The sequence below is a fragment of the Rhinoderma darwinii genome, chromosome 2 (genome assembly GCF_050947455.1).
Source record: "Rhinoderma darwinii isolate aRhiDar2 chromosome 2, aRhiDar2.hap1, whole genome shotgun sequence".
In the NCBI taxonomy this organism is placed as follows: Eukaryota; Metazoa; Chordata; class Amphibia; order Anura; family Rhinodermatidae; genus Rhinoderma; species Rhinoderma darwinii.
The window spans coordinates 159,399,043-159,419,605 of record NC_134688.1 but is presented as its reverse complement, the minus strand read 5'-3'; the positions used below and the strand labels follow the sequence as shown (position 1 = coordinate 159,419,605).

The 20,563-nt window shown below is 40.5% G+C and overlaps 1 protein-coding gene across 2 annotated transcripts in view; it reads left to right on the top strand.

The window, feature by feature from the left end:
- Positions 1-20,563, top strand: part of ABCC4 (ATP binding cassette subfamily C member 4 (PEL blood group)) — a 300,550-nt gene that overhangs the window by 117,955 nt on the left and 162,032 nt on the right. For both annotated transcript variants that reach the window (XM_075852387.1, XM_075852388.1), the window contains exons 18-19: positions 2,108-2,205; positions 7,128-7,274. In XM_075852387.1, coding sequence (XP_075708502.1) covers positions 2,108-2,205; positions 7,128-7,274 — 245 coding nt within the window. The remainder of the gene's footprint in view (positions 1-2,107; positions 2,206-7,127; positions 7,275-20,563) is intronic.

The following is a 20,563-nucleotide window of genomic DNA, read 5'->3' as shown; positions in this document are numbered from 1 at the left end:
CTATGTGAAAATCTGCAAAAATCACAAAAGTAAAAAAAAAAACAAAAAAACATTTTTTTCCTGTTTCAATTTAATTAAAAAGTCTATACTTATTTCCCTGCCATTGCCATAGCGGCAACTACTTATTCCTCTGGTTGTTCTACGTGCTGCTGGCCTCCTTAAATTACGTTTCATTCCATGTGACTACTGTAGACGATCACAGGGGGAGAGCAGGGATGTGTCACTATGGCAACGCTAGTGAGCCAAGTATTGATTTTATTTTTTATACTCTGTTTTCCACAGCGGCTATTTTGGCCAAAAAACGGCACCATAATATGGTGCGGTTTTTCGGACGGAATTCCCTACGAGTTCTTTGTCTGGTACGCGCGGTGTACTTTTTCATAGCGTATCCAACCTGTGTGAATCTACCCTACAGCAGGGGTCTGAAGCACGCGGCCCGCTACGGAACTCCAGCTCTGGGCAAGCCCCTGACATCACTGTCCATATATGGACACTGATGTCAGTTGCTTCCCCAGAGTTCCGGAGCTGAGCCTATACTAGTGCTCCGCTCTGGGACACCGGCTCTGGGGTTGCCCCTGACATCACATTCCGGTCCAGGAGGATCCCCTGACGTCACGGTGTGTGGACAGTGACATCAGGGGCTCCTCCAGCAGAGGAATCCCTGGCCAAAGCATCGGCAACGCTCTGCCTGGGGATTTCACTCCTAGAGGGAGCCCCAGAGGGCCCTGTGGCAGCATCTACAGAGGGCCCTGTGGCAGCATCTACAGAGGGCCCTGTGGCAGCATCTACAGAGGGCCCTGTGGCAGCATCTACAGAGGGCCCTGTGGCATGATCTTAAAAGGGGCTGCCTAATTTTGACATTTGTGTGCCTGCCAAATGCTGCCAACTGAGCTGCCGGACTGCATTTAGCGACACTTAAAGAGGCTCTGTCACCAGATTTTGCAGCCCCTATCTGCTATTGCAGCAGATAGGCGCTGCAATGTAGATTACAGTAACGTTTTTATTTTTAAAAAACGAGCATTTTTGGCCAAGTTATGACCATTTTCGTATTTATGCAAATGAGGCTTGCAAAAGTACAACTGGGCGTGTATTATGTGCGTACATCGGGGCGTGTTTACTACTTTTACTAGCTGGGCATTGTGTATAGAAGTATCATCCACTTCTCTTCACAACGCCCAGCTTCTGGCAGTGCAGATCTGTGACGTCACTCACAGGTCCTGCATCGTGTCGGCACCAGAGGCTACAGTTGATTCTGCAGCAGCATCAGTGTTTGCAGGTAAGTAGCTACATCGACTTACCTGCAAACGCTGATGCTGCTGCAGAATCATCTGTAGCCTCTGGTGCCGACACGATGCAGGACCTGTGAGTGACGTCACAGATCTGCACTGCCAGAAGCTGGGCGTTGTGAAGAGAAGTGGATGATACTTCTATACACAACGCCCAGCTAGTAAAAGTAGTAAACACGCCCCGATGTACGCACATAATACACGCCCAGTTGTACTTTTACTTTTCAACACGCCCAGTTGTACTTTTGCAAGCCTCATTTGCATAAATACGAAAATGGTCATAACTTGGCCAAAAATGGTCGTTTTTTAAAAATAAAAACGTTACTGTAATCTACATTGCAGCGCCGATCTGCTGCAATAGCAGATAGGGGCTGCAAAATCTGGTGACAGAGCCTCTTTAAACTGTAAAACTGGATTGTTTAAATAAGCACGTGGAGAATGCTCTCAAATTTCCGGTAAGTTTAAACCTAGCGGTTTTATTATAGTATTGTAGTATTGTTATAGTAGTTCAAATAACTAATAAATTAACAATAATTTTGTAATGTATCAAATTTGAAAGTAATGCGGTCAGTCAACTTCACATTTTTTGTATATGTGGCCCACTTACCCGGCCGAGTTTGAGACCCCTGACCTACAGGTATATTAATAAAAGTAAACATTTTTCTTCTTACAGCGCTTTCTCAAGATACTTTATTCCCCCCTCCTCTGCATAGAACATATTACTAGGGTGTGCCATCACGTTCTGATCGGGGGTACGGGGTTACGCCTGCTGGGACGATCATGATGGCACTTATTCTTAACATTTCTGACTTCTATGTTAGGGCAACGGAACAGGAAAAACTGAATGCTAATGGGACCAATAGCAACGTCACAGCGCCAGAGAAGTTAGATCTCAACTTATACCTGGGAGTATATGCCGGTAAGGTACATTTAAAAATATTTTCTATAGTTGAGAACTTTTAAAGTGTTTTTTTTATTTTATTTAAGGAGTCTTCCAGTTTGAGCAGCGTTTTTTTTTAACATTATAGGTATAGTACAAGCAGGTTTTTTTTCATGGGAGGGGGTCTCGTTCCTGAAAGGTCCTGCAATCATCTGGTATCTGCAGATGAATCGCAGTATAAATTCTCATCTCCCTGCAGGGAAAACCAAGCATTGAAATTAATGGGCTACTAGTTTCAGTGGGAGCCTGTGGTTCTCCATAGCAAAGAACTGCATAATTATTATTTTTATATATATATATATATATATATACTTTTTTTTTTTTTACACTTTTTTTTTCAACCACCCATGCTCATAAGTCATAATTAAGTAGTTGTACTGGCCCCATCCATGTAACACAACTGAATAGAAAAGTATTTATTTTTTTATAAAAATGGTGTCAAATTTACAGTTTTGGAAAAAGTATAGTTGATTTAATAGAGTATATGATTAAGGGAATGTCCATTCCCAGTTGGAGATTTGGGAGCAGTCTCTATAAATTATCTTCTGGATGAGGGCATCTCTTTAGTACTATAACATAATAATAATAATAATAATAATAATAATCTTTATTTATATAGCGCCAACATATTACGCAGCACTTTACAATTTAGAGGGAACATGAAACAAACAATATCAGACATTACATAGTGACAAAGTTCATTTACAATTCAAACCTGGGGAGTGAGGACCCTGCTCGCAAGAGCTTACAATCTATGAGGACATAAGGGAGACACAAAGTGTAATAGTGTTTGTTCTGTACAATGGTCTGGCCATTTTTATACACATGCGGTGGTAACATAAAGCTGCATGAGCCGGTCACCAGCCAGTATCCGTGTATGACGGACATGAAGAGAAGGAGTGTGAGGGAATCTTATTCTGATGACTAATCTAAATGGAGGGCCATGGAAAGGAGTCAGATTAGGGAATGTTATAGGCCTGTCTAAATAGATGTGTTTTCAGGGCACGTTTAAAACTGTGGATATTGGGAATTAATCTGATTGTCTGGGGTAGCATATTCCAGAGGACGGGTGCAGCACGAGAGAAATCCTGGAGACGGTAGTGGGAGGTTCGGATTATGGAGGATTTTAATCTAAGGTCGTTGGCAGAACGTAGAGCCCGAGTAGGGTGGTAGACAGAGATGAGGGAGGAGATGTAAGGAGGTGCAGCACTGTGGAGAGCTTTGTGGGTGAGAGTAATAAGTTTGAATTTTATTCGGAAGGGGATGGGCAACCAGTGCAGTGACTGGCACAGATTAGAGGCGTTGGTGTAGCGGTTGGTCATAAAGATGAGCCTGGCTGCTGCATTGAGGATAGATTGGAGAGGGGAGAGTTTAGTGAGGGGAAGACCGACTAGTAATGAGTTACAGTAGTCAAGACGAGAGTGAATCAGAGCAACAATGAGAGTTTTGGCGGTTTCCTCCGTAAGAAAAGAGCGGATTCTGGAGATGTTTTTGAGGTGAAAATGACAGGAGCGTGAAAGTGATTGTATGTGAGGAGTAAAGGAAAGATCTGAGTCAAAAATAACCCCGAGACAGCGGGCGTGCTGCTTAGGAGTTATGATAGTGCCACACACAGAGATGGAGACATCAGGTTGAGGGAGGTTAGTAGATGGTGGGAACACAAGGAGCTCAGTTTTAGAAAGATTCAGTTTCAGATAGAGAGAGGACATGATGTTAGAGACAGCGGACAGACAATCACTGGTGTTCTGTATTAGAGCAGGGGTGATGTCACGGAAAGAGGTATATAATTGGGTGTCATCAGCGTAGAGATGGTACTGGAAGCCAAATCTGCTGATGGTTTGTCCAATAGGAGCTGTGTAGAGAGAAAAGAGGAGCGGACCTAGGACTGATCCCTGAGGAACCCCGATATCAAGGGGAAGAGGAGAAGAAGTGGAACCAGCAAATGACACACTGAATGAGCGGTCAGAGAGATAGGAGGAAAACCAAGAGAGAGCCGCGTCCTTGAGGCCAATAGAGTGGAGCATGTTAAGTAGGAGTTTGTGGTCTACAGTGTCAAAGGCTGCAGAGAGATCCAAAAGAATCAGGAGAGAGGATTTACCGTCCGATTTAGCCGCCAAGAGATCATTTGAGACTTTAGTAAGGGCAGTTTCTGTGGAGTGTAGAGTGCGGAAACCAGATTGTAAGGGGTCAAGAATGGAGTTAGCAGAGAGATAGCGGATAAGGCGAGAATAGACCAAGCGTTCCAGGAGTTTGGAGATGAAGGGCAGATTAGAGACTGGTCGGTAGTTGGCAGCGCTGGATGGGTCAAGTGTTGGTTTTTTCAATAATGGGTTTATAATGGCATGTTTAAAAGCGGAGGGAAAGATACCAGAGGAAAGAGAGAGGTTAAATATTTTAGTCAGGTGACTAGTGACAGCTGGGGAGAGGGACTGGAGGAGGTGTGAGGGGACAGGATCACTAGGGCAGGTAGTAGGACGAGAAGAAGAGAGGAGCCTCGAGACTTCTTCTTCAGTTATTGGGTCAAATGCTGAGAGTGAAGAAGAGCGAGTGCGGGGGGGAAGGGGATCGATGTTACTAGGGGACTGGGAGAGAATATCATGCCGGATGTTGTCAATTTTAACTTTAAAATAATTGGCCAGGTCTTCAGCACTGAGATCTGTGATTGGCGTCTGCACTTTAGGACTAAGGAGGGAGTGAAAAGTATCAAAGAGGCGTTTTGGATTATTAGATAGTGTGGAGATGAGAGAAGTGAAGTAGACTTGTTTGGCGCGGTGAAGGGCAGAGTTGTAAGTTTTGAGCATAAATTTGTAATGGAGGAAATCTGCATCCAAATGCGATTTTCTCCACAGTCGTTCGGCACATCTCAAGCACCGCTGAAGAAAGCGGGATTGAGGCGTGTGCCAGGGTTGTCGTCGTCGTCTTTGTCGGGTGGTTCGGAGTGTAGGTGGGGCTGCTTCATCCAATGCATTTTTGAGAGTGTTATTATAAAGTTTGGCAGCCAGATTGGGACAGGAGAGGGAAGAGATAGGGGACAATGAGGACTGTAGACTGTCTATGAGTTTCACAGTGTTAATGGCATGTAGATTTCTGTATGTCTGATACGTAGGGATGACCTGAGGAGGCAGAGAATATTTGATAGTAAAGGAGAGAAGATTGTGGTCAGAAAGCGGGAGAGGAGAGTTAATAAAGTCAGAAACTGAGCAGAGCCGGAAGAAGACCAGGTCAAGTGAATGCCCGTCTTCATGTGTAGGAGAGTTAGTAAGTTGTGACAGACCGAGGGACGAGGTTAAAGATAGAAACTGGGAGGCAGATGAGGAGATTGGGTTATCAATGGGGATGTTGAAGTCACCCATGATGAGAGTGGGTGTTTCAGAGGATAGAAACTGTGGAAGCCAGGCAGCAAAATGATCCAGGAATTGGCGGGGTGAGCCCGGTGGGCGGTAGACAACTGCCACTCGGAGGGGAAAAGGGTGAAAGAGTCTGAGGGTGTGGACTTCAAAAGAGGGAAATGTGAGTGAGGGGACCGGGGGAATGACCTGGAAAGTGCAGTGTGGGGAAAGAAGTATACCTACTCCTCCACCCTGCCTGTTCTCAGTTCTGGGGGCATGAGACTAGGAATGTAATTTATTGTGACATGTAGAAATACACAATTAACATTCAATTCCTAGATTAACCTTTTTTAGACAACTGTATCTTTAAAACATTTAATCCTTAGATCGAGGGCTGAGATCATTTTTTTTTTAAAGTATGTCAGATTAGATAACCACACCAATACAAATTCACAGTATAGAGAACGTTATTCCGAAAACATTATTTTTAGACTATGGCTATGCAGTGACATTTGTGATGTCACTCAGTGATACTTCTGTTAACAAGGGTTGTCGAAGATTTAAAAAAAAAGAAACACTGCGCGCCAATCATGTCGATGGACTGTGGTATTGCAGTTTTAATACCAGACACAGCCCATGGACAGGAGTGGCGCTGTTCTTGGAGAATAGGCAGAACCTTTTTTTTCCAATCTCAAACCTTTAAGTGGTGCTGTGCTATTCAGCTGGACAGCTGTGAGGTGGATGCAGCACTGTCACAATGTTACAAGACAGACTATTAGAAGCAGCAGTGTGTTCTACTTCTCATCATGTTGTTTTTCAGGTTATTACTGAAGATGTAGAGAACACTGCTACTTATTATGCTCCTCCTGCTGCACCCAAGGGAACATTCTATTCTTTTAGATTGATTAATCTTTTATAGGAAGGAAACTATTCTTATATTTACCTTTTTTTTTTTATTATTTCATTTATTATGTGATTAAAAGTTAAAGGATAGGTTTTTAAAGGGAGTTTGTCAGTAGATTTCAACTAACTGTTGAAGCAACTGCATAGTAGAGAGGAGGGGCTGGAATTGTTAACCAAAATCGACCTAGCAGTGTCAATCAACTGAAAAGGAGAGGGGAGGGGTTGGATCGCCAGTTGCCGGACTCTTTCTGGTTCGGCGGGCATGGGAATACAACTTATTTTTTCCACTAATGCAGGCAGTAATCGTAGGAACACGGGTATGTCCCTAATCCATTTACCTGATATATACCTAACGGTGTCAGACGTTTGGTAGCGTAAAATCTACTGACAGACTCCCTTTAAATGGATTCTCTGATGTTCATGCATTTTTATTCTATGACTTTGCATTATTAGCATTTCCTTAATAGAAAAGTGTTATGAGAATTACTTTGTTTACAAAGGGAGCAATTTTGAGTGTAACATTAACTTTATGAGAGAATTACTTTGCGAGCAATTCTCTAATATAAAGTTGCCACAAGAGGTTAACTTGGACAGTCAATTATTTTGCTGTTCTTTCTATATGAAATATGAAGTGAAAACTTTAAAACTCCGCTTTTATTAATGTTTCAGGTCTGACATTGGCTACCATCGTGTTCGGTTTCCTGCGGAGTTTGCTTGTGTTTCACGTGCTCGTTTCTGCTGCCCAGGCATTGCACAACCAAATGTTCCAGTCACTCTTGCGGGCACCAGTATTGTTTTTCGACAGGAACCCGATTGGTAAGTGTGATTGTTAAACGATTCAAGTTTTGTTCTCTGAATGAATCTAACGTAAAGTATCAGCATAATAGCATAAAAGATCCTGTTCTTATTGTTGGTGTTACTTATTACACGCTGCTGCAGTTTTTGAAGATGGAATTTAAAAGCTGTGGACACCTTTTGAGGGCATTTTTTTTTTTAAATAAATGTCAGTGTGTTTAGTGTAACTTTGTAATTAGTCTTTATTAAAAAAAAATCTTTTTACTTTTGTAGATACAGCTGTTCTGTGTCGCTCATTTTACACTGAATCCGTCAGTCCCACGGACCTGACTAGTTCAGTGTCGGCGGTTGCTGCATGTCTCTGGCGTGTTCATAACTTATATGTGATCGATTACAGGTGTATCCTGCTTGTCACAGACACGCAGGAACCACCAACACTGAACCTGCTCGGGACCGCGGGACTGACTAATTCAGTGTAAGTTCTGTGTCCCTGCCTCCTCGTGGAAGTCCTGTTCCGTACTGAAAACATTATTACAGTACGGGACCGTTTTCTCGCAGTGAGGCAGGGACTCCTAGCGTCATAGATAACTATGATGCTAGGAGCCCGGCTCCGCGCACTGTGTACGGGCCGGAAAATGTGGCCGACAACGGACCGTATATCACGGACCGAACACGCTCGTGTGAATCCGGCCTTAAACGAGAGATACAGCTGTTCTGTATAGAGAATACAAAACTGCTGTATCTCCAAAAGCAAAAATATTTTTTTAATAAAGACTAAATACAAAGTTACACTAAACGCACTGAGTGCATTTTCATTTTTTAATAAATGGATTAGTCTTTATTAAAAAAATGTTTGACACTGGGCAACCAAGCACTGAGAAAAAATAAATATTGTCCCTAATTTTAGTTGTACAGACGAATTGACAGCTAAAGCAGTGCAAAGACCCTGGAATCCGCAGCACAGATCTCAGCTCGGAATGTGACCTAAGACCATTTTGCACAGGCCGGTGATCGGGGGAACGGAATGCTCGTTCCCCGGTCATTGGCCCCTATATGAGGGCCCAGCGATCAGCCGACAACCGCGCAAATGCTTGTCTGTCGGCTGATCGCATCTCTTACGCGGCCGTTAAGATCATTGTGGTCTTCAGCGCATTTCTCCTTAACGGGATGTGCTGCGAGAATGAGAGAATGATGCAAACTGAATGGGAACTAACGCTCTTGTTAATCCCCATACAGTACAATGATTGCACCATGTTAATGAGTGCTGATCGACGTGCTATATTACTGGCAGCAATCTGCTATTGTGAAGGACTCTCTTAGATGGTGTGGGAGTGAATGGCCCCACAGAACAGGATGCGGCTGAAAGCCGTGCAGGCACTCGGTTTTGTGCAGTTGTCAAGTTTCTCGTTAATGGCTGCGAGTTGTTGCGGGTAGGTAAAACAACCGGTTTCCTGCAAAATCGGCGTTCATAAAGGGTGTATTCATTAATGGTTTTGCAGGTAAACGGCAGTTTCACCCGCAACAACGCGTAGCCATTAAAGAGGAGCTTGACAACCGCACCGAACAGCATGCTGGAGAAGATTTCGGGTGCATTACGACTGTAAATGCTGCACCATGGGGCCTTACCCTTTTTGCACTCAAACTTGAAGTTGCAGGATGATGAGTTGCCCCTTAAAGGAGAATTCTAGTCAAAGCAAATAAAATAAATTGAATCACCTATATTGAAATATAGTGAAACACATATTTTTTTTCTAATCTGTTTGAATTTTTTAACTGTAGATTTTTTGTATTCTCTTTTCTGTATGTGATTATGGAGGTGTCGGAGCATCTGCTCTGCTTTAACAGCAAATAGTGATATGCTTTACAGCAGCCACATGGACCATAGGAACCTGTAGACGAGATGACTCATTGACCTCTATGGGAGAATATTATAGGCATGTTCTGTGACCTGTGTAGAGGTCATTGTGCAGGAAGGGATAGGAGGGGAGCTGTGTCCATCACCTATTGTCAATGGTGGATCCTGTGTTATCTATATAGAGGTGTTACCATTCATTGTAATCCTGCGTGTGATGATAATGAGATGAATGCTGAGAAGTGATCTCTACAGAACAGGAAGTTAGCGTCTTATTACATGGCCAGACGAGGGCCGTGTAAACTAACACCAATCAACGAGACCGCTCGCTGATCCGCGCTCATTTGCTCCTTTCACAAGTATTGTATTGAGACGATTGCTCATTACTTCGATCGCTTGTCCTCATACATTTCTATCATATCGGCAGCACATCTCCCGGTTTACACAGGGAGATGTGCTGCTGACGATAGTATTTTAGGCTCTGTAAACTATACAATCAGCTGATGAACGAGCATTTGCGCGTTCATCGGCTGATCGTTGCACTGTTTACACAGGGCAGATATCGGGAATGAGCGTTTTGTTAACGCTAGTTTATCCTATAATTAGCCGGTGTAAAAGGGCCCTTACAGTCTATTGTGAGGTTGAATGGCCAAAGTCGAAATTGCAAGATGTTTGTATTTTTTATATAGGTAATGACATAGAAAAAAAAAATCACCAAAAAGTCATAAATATGTTTAGCATTACAACTTGATTTAAACAATAGGAATTTTTCTGATGCCACATTCCCTCTAAGGTTATTCTTTCTATAATAGACCGTTACACAATTCTCCCAATATACTTTCTGTATCGATTCCTCATGTTTTTCAAGATCTCTGCTTGCTGTCATTCAACAGAAACCTTTGTTGTTTACTTACAGGTGCATGGCTCGATACAAGCAGAGATCTTGAAAACCTTGAGTAATTAATCAGAAAGTGTATTGAAAAATTGTTAAACTTAACATTGTACAAAAAAAATAAACCTTTTATTTGCTAAATCTCCTTTTAATCTATTGAGCATCTTATAACAAAAAATGTGTTTGCAGGTTTGTTTTTAACATTTCTCGTTCTCTGAATGAACGTATTTGGTCTGCAAATAAAGTTCAATCCCGGAAGCTCCTGCTGCGTTCATGTATCACATGCTGCTGCAGCCAATAGCTGGCCTCGAAGGTGATGAACGGCATTTTACCACCGAGGCCGGCGATTGGATGCAGCGGCACATGACCGCTGCAGGAGCGTCTGGCACTGTAGCGGTGGCAACAGGTATGTCCGCCTGGAGCGGGGGACATTTCAAGTACCTGTTAGTTTATTATTTTATACCTTGCTATGTCTTCCTACAAACTTTTCACAATGTATCCGGGGTAAACTCATTATAATCAGCCCATACATTTTTATTTTTTGACGAATTGCCCTAGTGGGTAACAGCCTATAACACAATTATAGTGGTAGTCATAGTGATGGATGTGACCATAACCTATCCTTTTCCCATATGGGCCATAAGGGGTCTAAACTGCCTCCACAGACTGTTCTCGCTCCTATTATTAGTTATCAGCTTAGACCCCATTCACACTTCGCTTTGAAACAACGCACAGCACACGGACCCATTGATTTCAATGGGGCCGTTCACACATGCGTGATTTTTCACGCAGGAGAGTCCGCTGCATGAAAGATACGGCATATCCTATATTGGTGCGTTATCACGCACCTACGCGCCCATTGAGGTCAATGGGTGAGTGAAAACCACGTACCGCACACGTATATGCATCAATTCAGTTGAACGTAAAAAAAAAATAAAGATGTGCTTTGCGAGTGCGTGAATAACGCATGCCACTCACAAAGCACACTGATTCATAACGCCTCACGCGCGGGAATCGGACACGCTCGTGTGCATGAGGCCTTAGTCTGAGGCATTGGTTAGAGAAATGTGACGTCTGATCCGCCTGTCCTCCCGCTGCAGAGGATCGCGCTATAAGGCAGAAGTACCTGATGACGGAGATCTGTGCTTTACAAGGTACATATGTTTTTGTTTTTTTTCCACCCTCATGATAAATTCAGGTCTGGTGTTGCTCTTTTAGAATGCCTGTTGACCTTTCTCTAGACCTTTTTTAAACCCTGACGCATTGTTAATCTTCTTTTCCGTCTCCTTTGTTTTGGAGCCTTTGTTGCGGGAAGTGTAACATGTAAATCTACCTTTATCTGCTTTGTTTATTCTACGTGCCGCCATTTTGAGTTCTAAAGTGTCAACAGAATCGAATATCAAAAATAGTTTTCCCACCTCTGACCTCTGTCATTTCTTTCTTTGCTCAGCGTGCTTGGCTGTCATTTTCCTCTCCTCACCTGAATCCCTCTAGGGTAGAACAGTCTAAATATAGACTTCTGACAGTCCGAGACGCTTCTTGTCTTGGCTTGCTCGTGTGCTTCATGAGAACATTAGCAACATTTATTCCACACTTTGTTTTGCAATGGTCACTTCTCTAACCAGACCCCACACGCTGCGTCAGGAACTTGTCATTGTGTTCCCCCTATTACCACGTACAGCATGCTTTACACGGTTATATTGCCGCTTTCATTACTGGAATTGGTATCATTTACAGGTTTTTTTTCTCCTCCTGATCTTACAGGAAATAAGTGGTTAACATGTTTTTCCATCTGTGTAGGATATCATGGAATTCATCGATGTAAAATGTAGTTACATGAACGCTTTGATGAGTCAATATCACAAAATGAAGGCTGCCCTGTATCTCTGCTACTTTTTAATATATCTTTAGAAACTCTTTCTTGGTATAAGCAGGCTACTTTGGAGACGGCATCCGAGTAGGTGAAGTACAGAGAACAGTCCAAGATAAATTAGGGATTGGTGTTTATTCTTGGGTATTGGCATTGTTAAAAAAAAATAATAATAATTGTGTGTGTGTAAAAAGGTCCACATTTTTTTCATTTAAACTGATGTTCGTTTTGCATTGCTGTCACTGGTTTTGCTACCTTTTGGACACAAGAGGGCAGCATAGTTTAGGTATCTTGACATACGCTTCTGACTGCACCTTTTATAAAGCCCACCAATCTATATTATGCCTTGTTTTTACGTGACCGGAGGATAATACACACCAACTCTGAGACAAAAACTTCATTCCCAATGCTTCGGCTACATTGACACGAGCGTATCAGATTCACGCGCGTGTATCCGGTCTGTGTGTGTTGTGTTATGCATCAGTGTGCTTTGCGAGGGGCATGCGTTATTCGCGCTCTCGCAGAGCACATCTATTTTTTTTTTTCAATCACATTGATTCGCAAATCACGCACCGCACACGGATATGGATCCTTGTGCAGTTCGTGCTTTTCACTCAACCATTGACTTCAAACGCACCAATATAGGACATGCAGTGAGTTTCACGCAGCGGACTCTCGCTACGTGAAAACTCAATGGGTCTATGGGTCCATGTGCCGCGCGTGATTTCCATGCGCTGCACACCGATGTTATTCACGCTGGTGTGAATGGGCGCTTAGTCTTTGTATTATTTTATAAGCAAGTATTGAGGTGGAGTCGTGCTTGTGTGTCAGCCATAGGTTAATTTATAGAAGAGTTGTAGTTTTAGCTCCGTGTAATTGTAGAGTAATAACATTGCATTACGTTTTAGCTCGTGTAGATGCAACTTCTGACACCGCGTTTAATGACGTTAAGCTACTTTTCTCTTTTGTAGTTGTCTTTTAAAATAATGAAATGACATTTACCACGATTGTTGTTATTTTTATTATTATTCTCATCATCCAACATAAAGATATTAATATCTTACATAGTATTTCTCGAAGTTAGTTCCTTCCCTCGTAGAGCCTACAGTCTGATTTCAGCACTGCATAACAGATTTCAGGACAATTTTTGGGGTAATAAGGAAGTCTTACGAACAGGCCTGATTATACAAACTAGCCCTTTTTTTTTTTTTCATAGCGAACCGTTTTGTATTTTTTTTTTTTAGTTTTTTTTTTGTTTTTTTTTATTTAGTTTTTTTAATTCTTTTTTGCCAAACTAAGCTGAAGTTAAAATGCTGGTATTGCGACTTTTTATTGTGACTTTTCTTTATGCCACCCTCTGTACATTGCTATTTCCTATGCTGACTGAAGCTTGCCTTATTATAGAACCTACGCAGCGTATTCCCGAGCTGAAAACGTTGGCAGCGGATCTTGTGGTTCTAACACTACACACATTCTCTGACCTGAGCCTGCTGACATTATAATTGCAAGTGACTGAAATATTCCAAGACAAAAGGTTGCATCAGTCTCCTTTATTTGGTGCAGCCGCATAATAACACCCTAAATATTATTTTTGGGTGTTTGAATGGAACAGCTAATAACTCGGGAAGGTGTGTCAAAGGAAGGCTGTATGACTTTGCATGTTTGACAAACATCATAATGTTTTCCTACATAAGCGGTTCTGTGTATTCCAGCCCTTTATCAGGGTGTGATATTAAATGATATTTTAGTGGGAGTTGTTCATTTGCACCTCGTAGAACCATAAAAGCCCTTGTTCCATTTCCATAGCTTTCCAGTGGCCCAACAGTAGATAACCCATTGTATTCACGCTGCTAACCTTTCTACAAACGGATTACTTTAGTAGAGTCAACACTGCGTTAGATTGTTTTGTTTGCACGTGTTATCTGCTAGGATAACCTAATGCATCTTTTACATTTGTGTCACTTTGTCGCATTCATTACAGACATTGACCTGATTAGACCAAATACATGATCTTTTAAGTGTGGATAAGTTCCCGGGGTTTATTTTGTTGCTGTTGAGAAGGACTTTTGTGCAATTCTTTGGCCGGTCCTACATGCCAAGGTCCCTCTTCACAATCAGGACTTTTACGTAATCTGTATGGATATCGGTCTGAGCGCTTTATTTTTGGAAACGGGAACGTTTTTCTTATCCTAGCAAAATAAAACACTGCCGTTTCCCTTCTGATGACAGTGATACAAATGCAAATACTATAAAGCTCAGACACTGACTGGATTAAATGGTTTCTATATATATATTTTTTTGACAATCGATACAGCAATTATTGATAGGGTCTGATATTCTGTCTATGATCTTAGCAAAATTTGCCATGTGTAAAGCCAAAAAACACTTTGCAAACTGACAGACGGTGTCGAACATGAAAGCCTGGCTTTATATTGTATGTTTTATTTATTACTATTATTACTCTTTTTGGCAAGATAGAAATCTCCATGTATGTACCATTAACTCACAAATGTCAGTGACTTGATTTATGTAAAATCACACATTGCATGTCGGGGGTATATTAAATGATATATATTTTACATTATTATAGTATTTTTTTTTTGTAGTGTTGTAGTCATGAAAAATTGTATTTTACCATTTTTGACCTGGTGCGTAAAAATACATTGTACACTTTATACTCATTTATGACTTTGCAGTAGATTTTTTTTAGTGTTCCTCCCCATAGGATTTTTCTATAGCTAAGCTTCCATGAATACCTGAGCTATATTCTTATATATGAATGATCCGTAAAATGTAATTTTCCCCATAAAAAAACCAAAACATAAATGATCTTTTAATTTTGGTTGATTTCACCAATGATCACAAATTGTCTTTACATAGAACCAGCGCCTCACCACTATTTGTAGCATATGATAAAATAAATAGTTTTAGGTTATTTATACACTTGTATTAAGAGGCCTCCTCGCCACTGATTTGACACATTAAAATGTTCTACATACTTTGAAGGCGTAATACCGGCACAAGCATTGCATGTATGTTACACGTACGGGGTAATCTGTGCCGGGGGAGCACAGTGGCTAATAGCTTGAGGTGCTACAGAAGATCCAAATATTTTCTGTCTTGTCTTTTTACCAAATCATCATTACAATTCTCTTCTCTTTTCATCGTGATTTTGCCCTGATCCTATAATTGACTCCTTTATCTGAGGCACACAATATTGCTAGAGGATATGAAGAGAAAAATATTTTGAGCTTTTAGTCTCAATATTATTTCCCAAGAATCAACTAATAATAAAAGCATAAAGAGAATAATAATGACAAAACATAATCATTTTAGTAGTAATAATAATGAATGTATATATGTGTGTGTGTGTGTATGTGTGTATATATATATATGTGTGTGTGTGTGTGTGTGTGTGTGTGTGTGTGTGTGTGTGTGTGTGTGTGTATATATATATATATATATCAGTAAACACACATATATGTATATAATCTCTATATTCTCTATCCTGTATAATCTCGCTAGTTTCTGCATTGCTGTGTACATTTTTCTGCTGATCAGTTGTATAGACATTGCGTGTATGCCATACTGTAACTGAGCCTCGTGTGCTGCAGCTTTCCTTTTTGCTACGTCTAGTGAAGTTAGATTTCTTGTCATTTATTACATAAAGGCCGGACCGTAATGGCATTCAATATGAATTGTATTAGAATGAAATTGCACTAGATGGTCAGTACTGAAAACGTTCTTTCCAGCAGCAAGAAATCCACATGTGTAGTCCTGGGACTGTACTTGGAGTGTGAGCTGTAAAGTCTGGCGTGGCCCAGGGAAATTGCCATATTGATTTTTTGGGGTTTTAATGCTATGTGCTGCTCACAAAATCTTGCACGTGTTCTAAGTTAAAAGTTATTCTGATCTAAAGTTACTCATTAAAGCAGAAAGTTCAGCTTTTTGGAAGTCAAACGGATTTGAGACCCTTGTTTTTAGGACAGTCTCTCTTTAGATGAGGAGATCTGTGTCATGTACTAGTGAGTACAATAACACTTAGAGAGCCTTGCCCATGCCTAAGACCTCCTGCACACGGGATGGAAATGGTGCAGAATTTCCGTCTGGAGGTTCTGCAGTGTTCACGCTGAATAAATGAACGTGCTGCAGACAGGAGCCGGGGAATGCCCCTTTATCCGCTTATTTTTTGGTGGGTAATTAGACCCTCTAGTTCATGATGAACATATGTAGAGGTACTGGTTCTCTTTAAAGATGCGTGTGTATATATAGAAACGTCCGTGTACTTACTAATACAGAGGTAAGCTTGAAAGCACCTGGATTTTAGTTGTGGTGCTAATTGACAAGGCAGGAGATGGGGCAATCTTATTACATTTATCTAAAGACAGAATCCCGACGAGCCCGGGGTCAGAGAATAGGGAAACGTGCCCCTGCTATTTAGTTTAGTCAGTGTTCTGTCTGTCCTGTAAAGTTTAGAAGTGGCTTGCATGTCTTGAAGTTGGGTCCTTTTTGGGAAATCATTTTACTCCTATTGGGTTCCTGTCATGAGGGCTTAGATAAAGAGCTTAGTCTAAAATCTCTTAAAGTTCAAGTGTCTGCCACTAGGGGCAATAAATAATTTCCTCATAGGCAATCGCCTTCTGTATTGTGCTCCTTAATCTAATTTAAACCTCCCCGATGATTCATCACACCTCAGTGGGATTTATACCTCGTATTAAATTCTCCCGTGTCAGGAGCTCTCAAACATTCCAGCTGCCATGGCTGTATATTTATTGGCACAACGATTGGCATGTTTATTTTGAGGTCCTCTAAAGGAAAGCTGATGACTCCTGTATTCATATAAGCGCTTTACACACGGTAGATTGTAGCTCCTTCTATTACGGAGCGTTTATATTAAAACACGCCATTCATAAGACTGAGGCCGCGTAACTTCAACAATTAGGACTGTCCTATAATACAGATTTGTTTTGTCTGATTTAACTAGCCTACTCGAGACGTCTTCCCTTCAGAAATAACCAGCACCTTCATTTAGATCTTATCCCCGGGAGGCTTTCTGTCATTATCGTTTACATTTCATTTTGCATAGTGATGCTGGAGCTCAGATGTCTTGTATGAAGATTATTTTGCATCATGCTAATGTGAAATCCTCCACGGCTGCTTCTCAACAAGAAATGTCAGATTACAATTCACCGCTATCACAATCTGACGACTTCCAGCATTAGATTGTGTAAATTCTAATTTATTCCAACAGTCGTCCAAAGAACATTTGTCTGACTTTGTGAAAGTATAGAATAGTTCTGCTGGTATATTGTCGTCACTGGCGACCTTACAGGCCATATACATAAGTTTTGTCTATGTTCATAGTCAGTCTGCTGAGTTCAGAGTATAATATAGATATTAGCTTGACAAGTACGGAATGTAATGTTTTATTGTGATGCACATCCTCGGCCACCGCTTCAATATAGAAAGTATTACTGCTGCTCTCATTTGCCTTTTTTTTTTTTTTATCTTTGACGCTTTTTTTTCTATATTACATTTTAATTCTGTGAACGTCACATGGGAATATTACTGTGTGTATAATTTTCGGTTCAATTAAAATGTAATATGTATTCTTATGTTTTTTAAAAAGATTTATGGGATTTTATATTTTTCAAAGCCAACCTATCTTTGGTTTCCATACTCTAAATAATCTGTGTATTGATGCGGATGTATGCATACAATTTTTATTATTTATTGACCATGTATAATCTTTGAAATCTAGTTTAATTGATGGCGTGTGCTTGCAAAAACGAGGACAGACACTAGGGGGAGTAGCTTGTTAGGACAATGTTCTCCACTTACTTCAGTTATCAAGTGCGGTGCTCGGTGAATCCAACACTTCTTTTTTACAGAGCGCAGACAAAGAGAGAGTAGGTTTTATTGCAGGGTACAAGATAAAGTAAAACTGGAAGAAGCTCACGAGAAAACATTTGATAACTCTTCCAGTCTTATTGAATAGTCGGTGCCATCCGTATATTTAAAAGACGTAAATTAGAAGGACTTTGTTGTAAATGGATATTATGACTTGTCCCTTCTCTTTTCTTCTAAGCGGACACTTGTAACATAAATTTAATGCCGAATAAGATTAAAATAAGATAGAATATTGCAGCAAAAATCACAGTTCTTAAGTCCTGCTACATCAATATTGGCTACCGGAGCCTCTAGTTATGGCACATTTATGAGCTACATCTGAAGGCTATGTTTACCTTGCAAAAAAAAAATTAAAAAGACCCCCCAAAAAACGACCGTATTGTGTGATCTCTTTTCAGTATTGAAAAGCCCAGTATACCAGGCTGTCCAATACCGCAAAACAAACGCCGACGTCCGTTCATGTATTGATATACAGTTGCATACATTTTTGCACACAGTTGAACTTTTTTTTTTTTTAGCCGCTTGTTTCTGTTAATACAACCTAAGGTCACCTTCACATGGATGTATTTTCAGTATTTGGAAGCTAAAACCAGGAGTAGAAACTACACAGAGAAAAAGTGTAATGGAAAGATTTGCACCCCTTTCGTATTTTGGACCCACTCCTCGTTTTGATTTATTAATACTTCTCCTCCAGAATGCTGACTAAAATCCTGCTGTGTAAGGGTATGTTCACACAGATTTTTCTGCAGGCAGAAATTTCTGCCTAGAAAAATCAGCTCCGGTTTTTTTGAATTGGTTTTGCACCACAGGTGTTTTTTGACGCTTTTTTATTTATTTATTTATTTTTTAACCTATTTCTTCAACAGACAAATTGAAAAACAAGTAAAAAAACGTTGGCCGCTCGTGGCGGTTTTCCCGTCTCCCATTGATTTCAATGGGGTTTTTAAGGCGCATGTCGCTTCTTTTTCCCGCTAGCCTTTTTTTTTCCCGCTCACCGGAAAAAGCCGCCTCCACCTCCCATTGAAAACAATGGGAGGCAATTGTGGCCGTTTTTTGTCGTGGTTTCCGTGGCATAAAACATGTAAAAAAAAACAAACTGTGTGAAGAGGGCCTAATAGTTATGTTTTCATATCCAATTATGACTGCTTTCACTCAGTGTATAATCGTAACGAAAGTCCTCATAAAGTTACATATTATTTATTGAATAACTTTTATTTAAAAAAAATTATGTTAAAAAAAGGCAAATCCAAAATTTTTTGGGGGGATGTGGTGCAGTATAAATAACTCTGTTCTATGTCTTGTTATGATTGCGGTGGAGCCCTATATGTATTTTTTAAAATTTATTTTTAAATGTTTTTTTTAATCCCGTAGTGACACGCATTTAGCGATTTTTATTTTTTTATTTTTTATTATTTATTATTTTTTGTCTTTTCATTGATGCATTTTAAAGTAATAACTATTTTATTTTTCCGTCAACATAGCCGGGTGTGGGACTCCTGTTTTTTATTGACACCGTATTTGGATACTTAGAATTTATTATTTAACCGTACTTTGGGGGTTTTGTTTTTACAGCGTTCACAGTGTGCTATAAATAACATGAGAACAATTAAAATAAACTAAAAACAATACACATTTTGATGTGTAAGAGGTCCTAAAGAGAGGAGCTGCTGTTAATGAAGAGAATGATGATGACAAGTAGTTAGCAATAAATAACTAGTTTTAATGGAGATAAGCAGGCAACGCGTTTCAACGTTGAACTAACGTCTTCATCAGGCCAATCAATATATATTATATAGTTTGCGCGATAAATCTTTTTCCCCCAAATAAAATGTGTTTTTCTGACACTGCATTCCCATACAATTTTATTTTTCCATCGATGGAGCTGTATGAGGGCTATTTTTTTTTGTTGGGACAAGCTGTAGTGTTCATTGGTACCATTTTGGGGTGCATCTAGTTTTTTAATTGCTGGTGGATAATAAAAAAAAACTACAATTTTGCCCTAATTTTTTTATTTTTATTTTTTTGGGTATTTTTTTACAGTTTACCATTAAGTTTACCATTTGGGTCTTTATATATATATATATATATATATATATATATATAGCAGAAAAAGAGATGGCGATGGCACACTGCGAACACTAATGCCACCTAAGCCACTAAAGATAAATAAATATGCATTACTGCTAAATCTACTTACAAATAGGGAGGTTCTTAGTGCACATTTTGATCAAAAAGTGTTTGCCCACCTGCCACGACAAGGCGACCACTGTAAGGTGGGGACCTACTCTGCACATACACCCAGAACTGGGACTTAGCCTATATATATATATATCTGGGGATGGTAGGAACCAGCACTAAACTAATTAAAATCACCCAGGGCAGAATGGGAGGAGTGCAAGATAAAAAATGGAGGCAGTCACTAACCCCACATATATGGATCCCATAAACACAACAAAAATTTGAACACAGTCCAACAAAATGTTACAAAACGTGTATACAGGTGCAAGAACACCTGTGACTGCTAATATACAGCAGACAAAGAAATGGCGACCGCACACTGCGACACTAATGCCACCTAAGCCACTAATATAAGTAAATATGCATTACTGCTAAATCTACCTAGTTTAGTGCTGGTTCCTACCATCCCCAGATATATATGTGGGCTTAGTCCCAGTTCTGGGTGTATGTGCAGCGTAGGTCCCCACCTTACAGAGGTCGCCTTGTCGTGGCAGGTGGGCTAACACTTTTTGATCAAAATGTTCACTAAGAACCTCCCTATTTGTAGG